At 38.3% G+C, this 18,665-nt stretch overlaps 2 protein-coding genes across 3 annotated transcripts; one reads left to right on the top strand and one right to left on the bottom strand.

The window, feature by feature from the left end:
• The first annotated feature begins 112 nt into the window (after positions 1–112).
• Positions 113–9,317, top strand: ighmbp2 (immunoglobulin mu DNA binding protein 2). The gene is made up of 15 exons (XM_067420532.1): positions 113–392; positions 508–677; positions 818–1,013; positions 1,222–1,319; positions 1,438–1,601; positions 1,708–1,908; positions 3,768–3,915; positions 4,016–4,190; positions 4,637–4,819; positions 5,183–5,301; positions 6,152–6,246; positions 6,382–6,505; positions 6,654–7,502; positions 7,582–7,781; positions 8,279–9,317. Exons 1-15 carry the CDS (start codon positions 316–318, stop codon positions 8,474–8,476), a joined length of 2,997 nt encoding a protein of 998 aa, XP_067276633.1. The 5' UTR covers positions 113–315; the 3' UTR covers positions 8,477–9,317.
• Positions 9,318–9,902: 585 nt separating this feature from the next.
• On the bottom strand, positions 9,903–18,583 carry LOC137043958 (zinc-binding protein A33-like). Of its 2 annotated transcripts, none has more exons than XM_067420528.1 (6): positions 18,136–18,583; positions 16,666–16,761; positions 16,351–16,581; positions 12,098–12,120; positions 11,897–12,015; positions 9,903–10,868 (listed from the first exon to the last, which is right to left on the bottom strand). In XM_067420528.1, the coding sequence occupies exons 1-6, from the start codon at positions 18,535–18,537 to the stop codon at positions 10,354–10,356; spliced, it is 1,386 nt and encodes a 461-aa protein (XP_067276629.1). In that variant the 5' UTR covers positions 18,538–18,583; the 3' UTR covers positions 9,903–10,353. The 2 variants fall into 2 exon arrangements, with proteins under 2 accessions (XP_067276629.1, XP_067276630.1); XM_067420529.1 differs by having other exon boundaries at positions 16,351–16,578.
• Positions 18,584–18,665: the final 82 nt, after the last annotated feature.

The following is an 18,665-nucleotide window of genomic DNA, read 5'->3' as shown; positions in this document are numbered from 1 at the left end:
AAAGTTCATTATATACTTGAAATCATTTTGTAGTCGTTCTATGTTTTAATAGTTGCATACTATTTCTGTTCGTGACGGAATTATACTGCCTGGATCTTCTGTACAGATTGGGATTGAATTTAGAGACGGACCCATTCTAGTGCATGCGCTGTAATATACAAACAGACATGACAGCCTCATACACACACAAACACCGGTGTCACTTAGGAATTTTTTTTTTTGGACTTATTGAATGTTCAATAGATACGTTGCAAATAACAAGTGTAAGGATTTCAAGATTATTTTTTATTAACCCTTCGAGTTGATTTTATAACTATGGAGGTTGAAAACTTCGTTTCCAAGACCCTCGAGCTCCTGCAGGAAGAGAAAGAGGCTGAATTAGAAGAAACACGGTAAATAGCATGCGTCTCACTGTTCTACAATTGTTCTAGACGTGTATTTATGTAGCCATTGATTTGTTACGCCCAAATGTATTAGTGAACTATGGACAATTGTTTCTAATCTCAGAGCATGGCAGGAGAATTTATCTCCCAAGAATCTTCAGCATAAAGGAGTGTTTCTGATGAAACTTCAAATTGGAAGCCAACATACTGGCATGTATGGCAGACGTCTAGTGGTTTTTGAACCCAGGAAAATTATAGGACCCTCAGTTCTTCCCAGCAATACATTTGGATCTGGTGAGACATTCTGTGCAAAAAAACTGCTAATGTAACATTATACATACAACAATGAAGGCTCTGAGCAGTGAACCACTACACATGTTAACTCAAATATTATATACTATTATTACTTGCTCTCTTTTGTATTTTGTTTATAGGCGACATTATAGGTTTGTATCAGTCAGAAGGTCAAGGTCAGCCATCTCAATTGGGCTCGGGTGTGGTTACACGTGTTACCCAGGCGTCCATCACAGTGGCTTTTGATGATACACAGGATGGTATTAACTTGGACAGAGATGGACTCTACAATCTCATGAAGCTGGCAAATAATGTGACCTATAGACGACTGTCAAAGTATGTGCATTTATCAGTTCATACAGATAGTATCATTAAATACTTACTTGTACTGATTTTTTTTCTTCCCCCCAAAAAAGTGTTGTTACAGTAGTACATAAAATCATCTGTGTTGATGAAATATGCTCTGCATGAACAGGTTTATTAATGTTGTTATGTTTTCCACATGAAATTGTTGATGCGTATGTGATACATTACCTTCTTGCAGTGCCTTAAAATCTTTAAATGGATACAGCAGTGGTCCTGCATCTCACCTGATCAGTGTCCTCTTTGGTTACTCAGAACCAGGGATATTAGCACATCAACGTAAGCATATACATGATGTGAGACATGAAAGGGTATCTAAAATACAGCATTGTTCCAGGAAAATCACCCTGCCTTGTCCAGTGGGGTTTTAAGTCTTTTTACATTTTGTTTATTGCAGATGCTTTGGAATTTTGCAACTCTGGGTTAGATAATTCTCAGAAAGAGGCTGTGTCCTTTGCAATATCTCAAAAAGATGTTGCGATCATACATGGACCACCAGGGACTGGCAAAACCACTACAGTGGTTGAAGTAATCCTGCAGGCAGTAAAACAAGAACAAAAGGTAAGAAATATATCAGACTCTAAATTTGGATAATTACGGTATGAATTATTTGATGTAGTGTTTATATATATGGTATTTTGATGAACATCTTTGTAAATGTTAACAGATCCTTTGCTGTGCTCCTTCCAATGTGGCTGTTGATAACTTGGTGGAGCGTCTGGTGAAGAACAAGGTCAAGGTTTTAAGATTGGGTCACCCAGCCCGTCTGCTCGAATCGATTCAGAAGCACTCGCTGGATGCGGTCCTTGCACACAGTGACAACACAAACATCATTTCTGATATTCGCAAGGACATGGACAAAGCTTTTGTAAGATTTTGATTTCTCATAATTGTTTTAAATTGCCCATTTAACTGGTTCATTGGCCCCAAAAAGTGGGTAACAATTTATTTTAATGTGTCCTTGTTACAGGTCACATGTAGTTACTGTAGTAATAACCATAAATTAGACATAACTGCATACAATTAACCCCAAATCATGTAGTTATTTAAGCACTTTTTTCAACCAAAACATTTCACAAAAATGTATATTATTATTAGTATGTTAGGTTAGGGGTTAGGTACATTAAGTGACTTTTCTTCCCTATTCAGACATATGAGTCAAATGGCTTCTTGAACAAGAAAAAATGTAATGCGGGTCAATCAAGAATTGATTGTGGTTTGCTATTGCTGTAATCTCATATAAATGACAGGTTGTCCTGCCCTTTCTCCAGTAAACGTGTCATCAGAGAAGAGATGTTGTAAGAGGGAGGGAAGTTATTTTGATGAATTATTACGAGGGTCAGGCCTTGACATTAGTACCCGCCAACCCGCCAAATGTGTCAGCAGTGGCGTGTAACGCAGTACTCCTACTCGCCACTGTAGCTGGTTGAATTTTATATATAATTTTTTTTAATAGTCTTTAAAAAAGGTAATAAACTAAGTGCATTGTAGTGTTATAGAAAATATAGATTTTTCTATAAATATCAATACTGAATGTCTATAATGCTTCCAATACTACTTTTCTGCAGAATAGATATATGCGATATCAGCTGTGCTTTCTCGCTCTCTTATCTCTGACAGCGAGTTACACACATGCCTCCCCTCTCACATATGAATATTGTTGATATTATAGCAGGGCTTGAATAGCCTGACAAGCCAGACCCACATCAAGATGTTTGGTCTGGAAACTCACCATTGACAGGGCTCAATCTGAGGGGCGGGATAAACGGTTGTCTTTCAAACTCCCTCTGGACGCGATAGGATAGCGCTACACCAACCAGAGCAATGAAGGTGAAACAGAGGTTGTTGATAGATTAAACATTCACCGTATCCGGTCGGCTAAACTCCGAACACATCCCTTTTTAAGAATGACTTCAGTGCCGTTCTTTGTTCTTTTCTCAGAGAAAAGCTTAACTCCAAGTCTTCCAGAATCGCAGTCAAAGCTGATTCGAAAGACCGCCGCCGTTCGCCAGTTTCTGTGGTTACTAGAAGCACGCAAACACAACTCGGCCGCCGTCATTATGGCCCCGCCCGCCGACTCTATACACGATGTGATTGGCCCGTCCAGATTGAGAGGAATACAGCTCAGAAGGGTATTGAGAGTTCCTAGACGACACTTGCGGGCAGATTAAATTTGCTGCCGCTAGGGTGCGTCTAGATTTCTAGGCTAGGGCTTGAACCCAAAGTGCGTGCATATAAAGCCACCTCTCTTAATAATTTTATTTATTTTTTATTTATTATTGAGCTTAAACAGTTAAATACACACAAAATAATGTCAAAATGCCGCTCTTAGCGAGTATTCGCATAAACACAGTCAGTTATGTTTTAAGTGAACGAAAACAGTTAAGATAGAAAACGTGCAACAGTATAATGGATCTGTGCATCTGGTCTTAAAGTGACCGCAGCCTAATATACCTGCTGCCAAGTTATGAGATATTAAAAATATTTATATGGCAGGTTTTACCCATGGCATCAATGTCAAAATTGTGGCCAGTGAAAATGCTGAGTGGCTAGTAACTTTGGAGAACCACTAGCCACAGTGGCTGGTGAGCAAAAAAAGTTCATGTTAAGCCCTGGCGACGGTGACATTCAATTGTTGACATGAAGTGTTATCAAATATGATATGGGGCCATCTGTTAAACTGTGTTGTACTACAGTCATAATAGAACAAATTAAATGCATTGACAGAATGAAATGAAGAAGGCTCGGGACAAAGGCCAACGGAGCAATCTGAAACGGGAAATCGGGGAGCTGCGGCGAGAACTGAGGACCAGGGAGGAAACGGCTATCTCTCAGATTCTGAAAAGAGCCCATGTAATTCTAGCAACGAACACTGGTAAGTAAACCTTTCCTAACTGTCATTCATTTTATTTCAGGAAACGTTTGTTTGTTTATGCCTAATTTAAACTCAAATATGATTGATTTGTGTAATATAGGAGCCTCTGATGAAGGTCCTCTCAAACATCTTCCTAAAGATCATTTTGACTTGGTGGTGATAGATGAGTGTGCTCAGGCTCTAGAGAGCAGCTGTTGGATCGCTCTGCTCAAAGCACGCAAATGCATACTGGCTGGGGATTACAAACAGCTGCCGCCCACGATCAAATCACAGAGGTATGAAGGAAAAGGAAATGTCTTAAGGTTGTGAATTATTTGGTTTATGGTGAATCTTAAGGTTGTGAATTATTTGTTTTATGGTATCCTTTCTTGGTGGGCTCTAACATTTTCATTTCAGGAAATATATATTTAAATATTTTTGGTCAATGTTTCTGATTAGCTTTATGTACCTTTTGCCTGGTTTCTCAGACATGGCTTAAGCGTAGTCCCAGGCTAAAATGCATGTCTTAACAGAAACATATGACGTATATGTCGGTGCCATTGTTTTGTCTTGCACACCAGTAATGTTTTTTTCAAAAGCATATTCATAAAAGCTACTTAAATGTCCTACTTTAAGTAAAACCCGGCCTTTAAGTATGACTTACATTTAGTTGAAAATGTACTCCCATAATAGATACAAAGTTGTCTATGTTATAAATGATATTTGTCTTTATCTTTCACAGTGCTGCATCTAAAGGCCTGTCTGTCAGTTTAATGGAGAGGCTAATAAAGAAATACGGAGACTCAGTGGTTCGAATGCTGACCACTCAGTACCGTATGAACAGTGCCATCATGCAGTGGGCTTCAGAGCAGATGTATCAGGGAAAGCTGTTCGCACACCCTTCAGTGGAGAAACATTTGCTTAGGTGTGTAAAATATTTTTGAAGTTTCTGGGGAAAACCTTTAAACAGTTTATTTAGCACTTTTTGTCATGTTCAAGAAAATTTACAAATAATAATATGTAATAAAATAACATTTTAACGTACAAATACAAATAATAAAAAAATATAATTTACTGTATTTTAAAGGTAGGTCATAGTGGCCTTATAAAAAACTTTTTATTGTGTGTCTTTAATTAATTTTTCCTAATTTGTCCCTTCAGTACTGTTGTCTTTTAGAGAGTGTTTTATTTATTTATGTTGTATGCATATTTTAAGTTTGCTAGCTAACTTGTGTTGAGGTAATACCGAGAAAATATATATGAAGATATTTGATTGTCTCTTGAACAGAGACCTTGCTGGTGTTGCTGATGTTGAGGAAACCAGAATTCCTCTTCTGCTTATTGACACTGCAGGCTGTGGCCTGAATGAGATGGAGGACACCGATGAGCAGTCCAAAGGCAATCAAGGTTGTTATCAGCTCCAAATACAACCTCATCCTTATATCACTTAATATATCTAATATAATACAGGAGTTGAATAATGAAATGGAAACACCTGGTTTTAAAACATAATAATTTATTACTATGGTGTATGGCCTCCTTTTGCGGGCAATATAGCATCAATTAATCTTGCGATTGACAGATGCAAGTCCTGCACAGTGGCCAGAGGGATTTTGAGATGTTCCTCTTCTAGAACAGTGGCCAGGTCACTATGTGATGCTGGTGGAGGAAAACATTTTTTCTTACTTGCTCCTCCAAAACGCCTAAAGGGGCTGAAAAATATTTAGATTAGGTGACTGCTGGCGATGGGCGATGAAAGGAGATTAAACTTCTCTTTCATGTTCATCAAACCTTTCTGTCTCAAGTCTTGCTTTGTGTATTGGTGCTTTATCATGCTCATATATGGCAACCCTTCAGGGTACAATGTTTGAACCATTAGGTGCTTGTATTGTTTGGTAGTCCTTGACCGTGACATGCACATAATGCACAGTAGGCAAAGCCATGATATAGCAGTGCAAACCATCTCTGATCCACCACTGTTCTTCACTCTGGGAACAACAGTGTGGGTGTTAAGCTTCTTTGGGGCATCTCCACACCGTAAGTCCAATGGATGTGAGAAATACAGTATAGGTAGACTATTCAGAGAACAAAGCATGATTTACAGTGTCCACAGCCTAATATTTGCACTGTTGGCCCCAATGAAATCAACATTTGGCATTGCACGAGTGACCAAAGATTTGGCTTTTGCAGGCTGATGACGAATATTCATGTTGTGGTAAATAAATTGATAAGTGATTGATAACTTTTCTCTTCACAGGAGAAGTAGACATTGTGGCTCTTCATATCAAAGCTCTTACTGAGGCTGGAGTTCAAGTCAAAGACATTGCAGTTATTGCGCCCTATAATCTCCAGGTGAGATACTTTTAAAGGTACTTGTGTAAAAAACAACACATGCTCTCTTTTTACATGTCTGTGCAAAGCAATGCCTTCGTTAGTATTACACTGCTGTTTCATTAGGAATGTGATTCACACATTTTTCTGTTTCAGGTGGATCTTTTGAGGCAGAAACTGTCCCATAAATATACAGAGCTGGAGATCAAGTCTGTTGATGGCTTCCAGGGCAGAGAGAAGGAGGCAGTGGTGTTGTCCTTGGTCAGATCCAACAGGAAAGGTAAGCCAGATCTAAATTATTGCTGCATCTACATTTATCCATTTATTTACCCTCCTGACATTCCGAATCTTTGACATATAAAATGCATCAGTTTATTCAAAGATGTGAACATACTTGAGAAATTAATTGTCTTGCATTTACCCCAAAGGCGAGGTTGGATTTCTTGCTGAAGACAGAAGGATCAATGTGGCTGTGACTCGTGCCAGACGGCAGGTCACGGTAGTGTGCGATTCTCAGACGGTTCGAAAGCACGATTTCCTCAAATCCCTAGTTGACTATATGTCTGAACACGGAGAAGTTCGTACTGGCTTTGAGTACCTAGAAGACTGTGTGCCACAGAATTACATCCGTGATGAAAAGGACAAACAGATCAGCGCCAAAGATGCTATGTCCGCAAAACAGAAGCCCAAGAACCAAGGCAAGAAAGCAGAGCAAGAACACAAAAAAAGCGTAAACAATAAAAGTAGTGGAGCGAGTCAGTTTAGTGTTCAGCCAGATCAACATAAAAACACCAATTCACTCCATTCTAAACCCAAAGATGCCAATCAGACACAAAATAAGAGAAAAGAGATACAGGAGCAGCTTCTGAACTTTCTGAAAGACCCGAACAAGACAGAACTACAGTTCCCTTCCACGCTAAATTCCCACGAGCGTCTACTGGTCCATGAGCTTTCTGAAGAAATGGGATTGAGGCATGAGAGCCAGGGAGAAGGGAAAAACCGTCGCATAACTGTGTCCCAGACTCCATCAGAGCCAGAAAAGCCTGTAAAGGAACCTGAACAACCAGACATGACTGAATGTGCAACAGCAAAACTACAAGAAGAATCAGAAAAAGCTTCCTCACAGCCAGCTGTTGATCTGAAAAGCCTACATTTGGAACGAATGCGCCGGGAGCAGGAGAAACGAGAGAAGAAAAAACAGCAGAGTATAAAACTTGAACCAGATTTAAATGCTAGTAAAAGCCAGCCTGTTAAGAAACCTAAAGGAACTTCCAAAGGTTTGTGATCTCGATCTTAAAGTGTAATCTTTTTTGATACTTTCATTCTCTGTTACTCATCATGGTCTTTCTTTCACAGGAAACACTAAGATAAAAGCAGGAGTCATGGATATAGCTGCAGCTGCCACAGCTGATGATGATTTTGACGCTCTCATTGATTCTGTGGTTAAAGCTGAAAGTGTGTGTGGTTTTGTGAAGTGTAAAGCAAGCGTCCTCACACTAGGGCAGCTCTGCCTCTTCTGTAACAGACAATACTGTCTGAGTCACCATATACCTGAGGTACAACTTGCTTTATATTTTATATTAAAGGGGTCATATGAAGAACTATATTTTCCTTTATCTTTTAAGATAATGTTCACTGATAACTGTAACTTTCTGAACTTAGTCTAAATTAACTATTTATTAAATTCACTGTATTCAGTAATCAGAAATATGGCCTGTACAGTCAAGATGATGTAATATAGAGGAAGCTGGTTATATGCTATTAATTATAAACACAAATCACCCAACATCAGAAACAAATGCCAATGCAAATGAAGTTCTTTTTTAATAATGTTCCAGAAGTGCTTCTTTTCATTTCAAAATGTTTCACAATTTCACAAAAAAACATTTAACCATGTCATACAATTAAAAAACACTAGAGAGAGGGGGTTGAAAATAGCCATGAAATAGTAAAAAAAAAAAAAAAAAAATACATCCCTTTAAAATATTTAAAGCATTTAAACTAGTCATTTTTGATGCAAGATGTGTTCTAAATAATGTATTGTCTTTTTTAGGTTCACGGATGTGGAGACAAAGCTAAAACTCAGGCTAGAATGAGGATAAGTAAAGAAGGGGTGCTCTATGCAGGAAGTGGACAGAAGGACAAATCAATGGATCCGAATAAAAAAGCATATCTGCAGAGAAAACTAGACTCTAAACTTAAAGATATGGCATCTCAAAGAAAAACTAAAGCCAAGGACAAAGAGAACTGACATTGTCTGAGACATTTGATCGATCTAATGCTGTTTAATTTAAATGTGTTGGTTATTTACTTAAAATATTTATAGAAAGATTCCTATGCTTTAAGTTTAATCTTCATTAGGTGAATCTGGTAAGTTCCCAAATACGGCTAAGAACAGCTGCTATCTATTGCAGAGCCACACTGGCATGGCTAAATGGTTAGCAAATATACAAACATAAAGATAAAACGTAAAATCAAACCATATTTAATACTCCCAACTGGCACTGACAATGAAAAGTGGGTTTATGAATGACTCAAGCTGAGCTTGAAATACCGACCCTGATGCTAGTCTGAAATCCTTTTACAAGATTGATGTCTTGCAGAATTGTTGTTGGGAGCTTAGTTAGTAGCTCCACTTTCTCTCTCTGTGATTGATGCATTGATTATTGATGTCAGATGTAATCTTTCTCAGTTATCCCATTAAGCTCTAAAAAGCACAGGCTAAGCAAAGCTTGGGATCCATTTAATACTCTGCTACTTACACAGCTCGGTGTCTGTGTGTGTACAGTATATCCGTCCGCAAGAGGACATAAGAGACTGAAGTGGCATTGTGAGCTCCATGGAGACAGTTAGTGGAGGGTTTGCATGCTGAACACATTAGAAGTCAGTACAATGGTCAATACTTCTAATAGACACAAGTCATATTACAAGAAATTATGTGGCACTAACTAATGGCTTAAAATGCTTTTAAAACTTCCATCAGTTGGCCTCAGAATTGATCTGTTTTGCACTTGTTTGTGTGTGATATCATTACAGTGTATGAATGAACTTCTTGTTCACAACCTGAAACAATATAAACATATTTTATTGAAGTTTGTCTTTCATCACAGAACTGAATGAACTGAAAAGGAAAGCAAAAGTTTTCTGATGAAGAACTGGAATATGAATAGTAGTTTGTACTAAACATAAAATCACTCATACATAATTATATAATCAAATGATTAAAGGTTTCTTAGAGCACCCTTGTAAAAATAAGACAGACAGTGGTTAAATATCCTAATATGCTATGTAGAAGATAATCTGAATTGTTTGCTTTACCATATTCCTTTTCTCTACCACTGTTGAGTGGTAAAGAAAAGAAAAAAACCTTCCTTTGATCAGGAGGCCTTTTTTGTACAGTTCAAAGTGGTGTCAAAATGCATTTTAATATGTTATCTAAAGGGTTTTCCATGTCAATTTAAGCATGGTTTGACAAATTTCTTATAATACTGTAAGTACAGTAGTAGTAGCCGCCTTTGGCTGCCCTGTGTGACTTGCAGATGACTCAGGTAGATGATACTCTGCGCTTGAAATACTTAGCCTGAAAATAGCCCAGCAATGTTCTGAATCAGAAATAACCATTTAGTTCAAGTAAATAGTTACGAAATAGAAATATCCTTAAAGGAATATGAAGAATACTGTGCTGCTACACTTTTTTAATCATCATTTCATATCATAATCATCACATAGTGAATAATGAATAGAACCTGCTCAGCTGAAGTTCAGTAATGTTTATTGTATAACCGCATTTATATTGAATACTGTATAATACTGTATAAACCAGACACAAACTAAAATACTGGCAAAAACAGGTAAGCTTATCATACTTACTAAAAACTCACATTAACAATGCTGATTAAAGCAGACAGTAGAAACTGCTGCATTACAGTAATGGAAATTAAACGATAATGCCCCTTGAATGGTGATAATGATTAAAAAATTATCTCACAAAATTGCACATACTCTTAATGATCCCGAAATAAGCTTAATTTCCCCCCTCTGATTTTGGGTGAAATGTGACCTTGACATTTAAGGTATTTTATAGTTGTGTGTAATATATTTACATATTCATGGCGCATTACTGACACATTAAAGTGCACAGATTCGAAGTGTGTTTCCCTCATTTATCCCAATGGCAAAATAAGGAAATATTCTCTCAGTAAACTTATCTTTAAATGTGTAAATACTGGCACCATCTGCAGCGTTAGAGAATGAAACCTTTCCTCTGTCATAGTCCAGTTCAACTGTGATTATCTGTGGTTTCTTTTTCAGAGTCAGTCGAGTGCGGGGAGAGGTCTGAGCCCAATAGGATTCCTTATTATATGCAATTACCCAGAAACCCTCTGTCGGTCTGGGGAAAACTGCTGTTTTCCTATTTATGGACATTCGTGCCACTCCAATGTACCACTCTTTACTGTGTGCCACCTCTACATCCCAGCGCTGCTTTCCTGAATTGAAGCCGCTAGCAGCGAGTACTGTCATGTGACCCGTGCAGCGCTCAGGGTTATCTGGAAGCTGCTGCTTTTTCCCATAGGTGATGGTGGTGAGTTCATCCCTGATGATCAAGTTAGGATGTGCCGTGTTTGGATCAAAATTGACAGAGCCTGGAGAGATAGCAGGATGAAAACAGAAAGTTGTCTTTTCGTGATTTTTCATAGGCCTACTGTACTTGAGCAGTGCAATCATTACCAATTAATTGTAGCATATATTTTTTCAGATACTAGAGGACACATTCAAACCTCCTGGTGTACATTTTAATGGGGTGTGTCTCCAACAGCTCCCTAGTGCAGTAGTCAAGGCACTAGTTAAGTCGGCCACATTCAACACTATATACTGTTTCAAGACCTAGAGAGCTGATTGAAACGCACCCATGGTTTTTAGACATTCATACATTGGGTTATATACAATGATCAGGCATAACATTATGACCACTGACAGGTAAAGTGAATAACACTGATTATCTCTTAATCACAGCACCTGTTAGTGGGTGGATATTTATTAGACAGTTGGTGAACATTTTGTCCTCAAAGTTTGTGTGTTAGAAGCAGTAAAAATGGGCAAGCATAAGGATTTGAGCGAGTTTGACAAGGGCCAATTTGTGATGGCTAGATGACATAAGCTCTGACAAAGTCTTTTATTTCAGAAAGCTTGAAATGAAGAGTAGTAGTAACTATTGTTTTGTTTGTTTTTCCCCCAGTGTCTATTCACTCACTGTATTACAGAAATTGACAGTTTGGACAATTACGCTAAATGCCTCATTTTGTGTTCCACAATTCCACCTAAGAAAACAAGTCACAACACTGAAACAACACTAGAGTTAATAGACAATGTCAGAATTGCAATTTGGAAATAACATTCCCTTCAAATTCACCAAAAATTACAATTTATATTTTTAAAGAAATATTGCAGTATTTATTATAAATGATTTATATGACCCATCTTTTTTGTCACTCACAATGACAATAAGCCAATCCAATTACTGATGGACAAAATCAGGTTTCATCCTAAATGTTTTCATGTTTGTTCAAGAAGCCATTTCACTCTGATATACGTAACAATAGGAAAGAAAAGACTATTACAACATCTGTTTCATGCCGACTTTAAAGTATTCAGAAGTCATTTGTGTACTTACAGTAGCTGACATCACTTTCCATTCTTTTCCAGACCCTGTGCTTTAATGATCCCAGGTACTGAGACACATCTATAAGTAACCTTGTTGGATATTCTGGTTCAGGTACAGTGCAGTTAGTCCTATAATAAATGAATGATTTGTTGATTTCAGTGTATAAAGAGAAAACAGACTGGTTCATTTAAAAGTTATTGCTAACAATACCGTTTTATTGCCTCCTTGCATTCCTGCAGGTAAAGAAAATGAACAGATATTAGCATAATTTGAATCCTTTGAACCAGCCAATCATTTTTTTCTGAGAAGAAAAAAAGAAAAGAAAAAAAGTGGATTCTTTTTCAGAAGGCTTTTGATGCACTCTCTACCTGTCAGTTGTTTTGAGCGTACCCACACATCGAGCAGTCCATGCTTTGCAGGGATGAAATCAAAACCCGGAAGACTAATTCGTCACTCGTTCCCTTCACTTTCCTATAGGTTTTGTCATTTATTAGCTACTGTCCATAACTTTTTGGGGTTAAAAATGATTCAAAATAAATTTTAGCAGGTACATAACCAGCCAGTGCTCAAAACTACGCAACGTAGCTCGTTTTACAAAGGTAATTAAGCTTGTAATAATGTTTTAATTCCAGTGGTAGGCGCTTGGGGGATTTCCGCGGGAAAATCAAGCATATCTTTGCGTCATCGCGTCACATTTGTACACATAAATAAGGTGCATCGGTGCAGGCGTGTAGGTGGAGATAGCCTTTTCTCATATCACTTGATGTAGTTAAACTTATCAATTTAATGGCGGATCTAAAAAGGTTCTAACGACAATAACCAGTGACAACTGGAGATTAATCTGTTGTAATAAATGCAAAAGTCTTCGGACTTCGGGATGGCTAACGTTACAGCAAAAAAGAGACTTCAACCGGCCGATATGGGAAAACAAGGATAAAAGATGTGTTTTGAAGGTTTTTTTTCCAGCTTTTTTTCTGATGGACAGGTAAGAGATTTCAATGGTTGAATTAGGCTATTTAACAGTAGCACACTTGTTCGGTTAATTTAGAGTTTTCTTTGTTGTGCCTTTCTCGTTTACTATGTAGGCCCTACGTTATGTGCTATATAGGTTAAATTATTTTGTGCTTGCTATGAGAGGAGCAATTCACCTCTATTCACATTATTATATAAGTTGGTATAATATGACGATTAGAAATAACACTGCACAGAAATGGAAACTGAACTACAGGTAGCCCTAATGCTCACGTAAATTAGTCACGCTGCTGCTGTTAACATTAACAATTTTGAAAAAGTATAATTTGCACGGTTTGATATGATAAACGATTAATCATTGCAATTTATTGCAATATTTTTCCCCCTTAGTTGGTCAGAACAAAAGTGGATGTTAGCTGCTTACTGTTCAGAATCAGATGGCATTCTTACTTAAACAGTAAAGTCTGTGATTCCGAATGACAGTATCCACACCAGCGCTGTAACTGACAGCTACACTTTCTCCTCAAACATTGGATTCCTCCGCGCTCTGCAGCTCAACTACAACTCACTTAAAGTTGATAATTCCGCAAATACCCTGCAATTGCTGTTTTCGAACAGAGATGGCGACAAAGAGGAAAAACGACGGACTGCAGTTTTAAAGGTGCATTATTTAGTTTTTTGCAGTACAATATCCAAAAAACACTAGGCCAGTGCTATATATTTTGTTCAGTTGAGTACTTACAATATCCCAAATGTTTCCAACTATTTGTAAATTGTGATAAAATTGCTATTTTAACCAAGGATCCAGGACACTTCAGAGCATAGCGTCTTAGTGAGTCGTCTGTCAATTGCGTTTCATCTGCGTTACCCTCGGTTTCCATTATTATTCGGCAGAAGCGATTTACTTCTAGCAGTGTGAACAAGTGTCACTGAGCGAACGCACGTAACGTCATAACATCATTTTAAATGTATCTAATATGATAAACAGAGCTGCGTTATCTCATACTCCTGACCGGAAAAGCGGAAATAGCACCCGGCGACTGTGTCCCGTCATAATAAAAGTCCCACTGCTCGCGAGGCATGTGTTGTTCATCTTATTAACAATGGCGACAGCGGCCTTGCTCAGCTCCACAACAGTCCTGCTCTGCTTCATACTACAGTAACAATAATAACCTCATCCATGAACATGATTTCTGCCCGAGTCCTATTGTCCACTGTTCTATTGTCCACTGGCTGTGAGGTGAAGACCACATGTCCCAATATGCTGCACCTCCAACTTGGCCATCAAACTATGCCTTTGTTTTGAATAGACGTTTTGAATTTTCCTCTAGCGGACGGAAAAGTTGCATAGTGCACTTTTAACTAAAATAAAGCCTGTGGTAAACATAACTTGATGACACTTTGAAATTTTGTTCTGCAATGTAAATTACACTCACCTATTTAGTTGGGGCAGTTGTGGCCTAATGGATAGAGAGCCAGACTTGCAACCCGAAGGTTAAATTCACAATACCAGCAGGAAGCAAGCCCTGAGCAAGGCGCCTAACCCCCAATCGCTCCTGAGATGCCACAGCAAAAATGACTGCCCACTACATGTGTTCACTACTCACTGCTCCTAATGCATGATTTTTGAAACGGTTATATTTATTTCTGAAAACGTATGTTTCTAACGAGTAATTGTGTGGGGTGTGAGTGTGTGCATTTTACGGTGTAGACACGTCAAAGTATCTTCATTTTATGTTTACTGTAAGCTTTATTTTCCTCATAAATTGAAAAACACCATTATAAAACCCCATAAGAAAATCTCGAGGGAATCAGCGGTGAATTATGGTGCATTCAAGTCCTCTAGGCAAGTTTGTATTTACGAGGTAGGAAGTCGTGTTCACGACGTTGTGTTTAAGTCACTTTCTTCTGATTAAGAAATTTATGAAGCCACTGTAAATACATTTTTATATTCTATTTATGCTATACATACAGTCGGCATCTACGTCACAGTTGGCGTGGGGAGGGTGGAGTCGGCGTGGGGGAAAACACCACAAACATTGTGTGTATTTGACAAAAAGACAAAAATGTCGTATTGCCTAGTCATTGACGCCTGCCGACCGACAACGGTAGGCTACATTGCACAATTAAACTGCGATAAGTTATGATTGCCCTTATTTAATTAAAAACTGGGTCAATGACTCAACCAAATGGCTGGAGGTGTCGTTTCCAGACATATTTTGTTATCTGGTTAAATCTCCAAGTAAGACATCACGGTAGCTGTAGCGGTAACATTATATCAGCCTATAACTCAATCATCTTTCGTATATGTTGCATATTATAACTCCATAAAACCATGGCACTTACCAATTGTACGTATGCTTCACTCCAAACTATGAATCATTTTGTAAAATGGTGATCAGTAGTACGAAGTTTGCCCGAGGGACTGTGCTGACAGTTATCCCTAACTCACAGACTGCAGTTTGTATTGAGTGTAGACCTCGAACTACCCCATAGGTTCACGGCTCACATCCGTAGCGAGTGAGCCTTCAGCTGATAACGCTAATGTGAATGAGACATCCCTTATGAAAAACAACTATTGGAATCTTGTAGTATTTTGGGACAAAATATTATAGTAATCCTATAGGGACATACTATAAAAGTATGAGTAAGAGAACATTACAGTAAGAGAACATTACAGAAGTATTACTATAGAAATCTTGTAGGATTACTATCTAGATAGTTCTTTTTCTTATTGCTTGTAGCCATTTTGTCCTCCTTTCCGGTTCTGTGTGATTATTAGGAAGGATGTAGAACTTCAAGTTAAGGCAATGTTTTCCCCCACGGGCTAAATTCACATCACGTGACGGGGCGTTCCTGGGACCAACTGTCTGTATTGCTGTAAATAGAAAATCCGCCATGTTTCTCTATTACACGCCTCCAACTCAAGATCGGGGCTCAAAGAAAATCCAGAACTTCCCACTAGTATTTATGACTTTTGTGGTGACGTTCGTGTGCGTTTAACTCGCGAATACGATTTTTCGACATGACTTGCACACCAGTCTTCCAGGTTTTGACATCATCACAATTTCTCATATCAACAACAGCTTGGGGTCAGTTCACACAGAAGGGGTATTTGCCTTTAAAATCTCGAGACGCAACGCTAATGTAAAAGTACTCCCTGAGCTTCCTTCAAAAATTAGGCACTTATGCGTGAGACGGTCAAAGTCAATCCATCAAGCGCACATAATTTACGCCAAAAAGCAGGGCGATTAAACAAGGCTTTCTTTGTAAACCAGCTCTTACACAGCCAAACATTATAAAGAAATACAAAGATTGAGGAAATTAATGGCATCAATATGGTTTTTATCACTGTCGGGAGCTGAGAATGACAGGTTAGCAGGCAGGTTTGTAAAAAGACTAGGGCTTTGAAGTCGGTAAGGAGGAAGTTCAGGAATATGCATCGCTCACAGCACTTTTAAGTAAAAATAATGGTTTAAAAGCACATTGACCTTTAAAAACGTCAGATCATCTGCTATTACGATGGGTTCTATGTAGTTGACGATGTCAGAGAGCTCTTCAATGCTCTTATTAACCTCCTCCAGTTTCTCTCTCACCACCGCGGTCTTGCTGTCTCTCTCGTTTTGAAGCACCATGAGTCGAGCTGCCTCCTCCTCCCTCAGGACTGTATATAACTTTTCATACTCTTGTTTTACTTCTGCAGCAGTTTCAGCTGCTTGCTTCTGTAAATTAGAATAACATACATTGGACTGGATGATTCATGAAGAAGTTTATGTTGAGGAGCTGTATGTTTGTACACAGTTCACCTGTATGTATGCTTCCAGTTCCTCCAAGCTCTCCTTTAATTTTTCATAGGTGGTTAGATGATTTTTCAAAGGATTGTATCTAGTTGTGAGCTCTTTCTGTAGGGTGTATGGAAAAGGCATTCATAAACCAATTCCATTTATCTAGAGACCTTTGACACATGCTGTACATTTTCACATAGAAAACAATATATACTGAGAGAAGTCGAAATTATGGCATACTAAGTCATAATTATGATACTCAAAATTATGAGATGTAAAAAGTTAGAAGTTGAAATCTCAACTTTCCAGACTTTTCATCTCTATTTTTATGTCAGTTATGATTTTCAAAAGCATGATTTTTTTTTCTTTTGTGGAAGAAACGGCCGTCCATACTGTAGTCAAAAAACTAATATATACAGTTCCCTCCACAATATTGGCACCCTTGGTATGAGCAAAGGGGATGTGAAAATAAATCTGCACTGTTTATCCTTTTGATCATTCATTCAAAAAAGTTTTTGGATGTGTTGTTTTACAGCTACTTTCTATTTTGTAAAGCTCAACAATCTTTTGCTTAGGGGTATTCGATTCCAGGTTTTTTGGAGTCGACTCTGATTCCCGACTCCCAATGTAGGAGTCTGTGGGATTGACTTCTCGACTCCATTTACTTTACATCAAAACAGGTTTAGCAATCATACAAAATTGCAGTTGTTACAAACTTATTTTATTTCCCCCCGACACAAAGCCCCTTATTAAAACCGCACACATTCAGCGGGATCATCCAAATTAGTCGAATTAGCGATGACTTGTGTCTATCAACGTTTCGACCTATCTGTTGCCAATACATAATTTTACAGAGGAAAAGTCACGAAAAAAGCTGTTGTCGAGTGATGGCTCTAAATGCACATGATTGTTGTCTTAAAAGGGAATTTAAAGATATTATAGCCTACATAAAATAATGTACACTTATTGATTTAATGTACACCATTTCTTCGTAATGTGAGTATTTTTATCATTTATGGTTAGTTTAATATGATCACAAGGTTAACATGGGAAACTGAATCTATATTTGTGTTAATACCATCAATTAAACTAAAGCTAGCATGGAGGAAGCCTATTTGTAATTACAAACTAAAGTCACTGTTACTGTTTTCTATTTCTAAAGTAAGTGTTTAAATAAATGCGTGTGACAGTTTCTGTGACAGTTCTCTGACGCGGTGTATTACATTACCTCACCTCACTTAATTTCATTCACTCCTTACTTATAGTGCACTAAACTGCTATGCACTTTATATTAGAGATTCAGTAACTAAACAATCAGAAGGCTAAACAAGTGAGCGATTTCGGACACCGCAACAGAGTCGACACTGAAAGTCCATTACTTTCAGTGACTCTGGGGCTATTCAGGGGGGTCATTATTCAATATTAGTGGAGGGCACAGTTGCTACAAAAGACAAGACTCATCTTCATATAGATTAGAATAAGTTTTCTTACCATTATATCCAATGTTGCCTCGGCTATCGGGCAGTACTCATGATTTTTGTGACCCCTTGATGACGTACAAACAACACATATAAGTTCTGCATCTTTCCGACAAAAAAGCTTCAGTTCCTCATTGTGTATTGAGCAAAGCTCCACCGATTTAACCATGAACTGCTCCGGCTTCTTTTTGAAGACATCCGTGGCTACCTTTAGAGTCAGATCGAATGGAGGCCTGGATGAGCGCTCTGTACGGCGGCACAGAGGACATTGTCGTGTTCCTGTACAGCTCCAGTGTGTCTGAATGCAGGTTTTGCAAAAGCTATGTTTGCAACTCAGTGTGACAGGGATGTTGAAGACCTGACGGCACACGGGACACTGTAGATCCTCCACAGTGAAAGGACAGTTTTTAGCCATCGGGGTGAATTTGCGAATCCAAAGTCTTTGACGTTTCCCTCTTTTGAAAATCTGAAAGCAGTGAGCAGTGCGACTGGGACAGACTGGTTCGACCTGTTTTTTTTTTTTTAAATGTCAGAAATGTGGCT

Source organism: Pseudorasbora parva, chromosome 16 (genome assembly GCF_024679245.1).
Source record: "Pseudorasbora parva isolate DD20220531a chromosome 16, ASM2467924v1, whole genome shotgun sequence".
NCBI lineage: Eukaryota > Metazoa > Chordata > Actinopteri > Cypriniformes > Gobionidae > Pseudorasbora > Pseudorasbora parva.
This window is presented reverse-complemented; position numbering and strand designations above follow the sequence as displayed.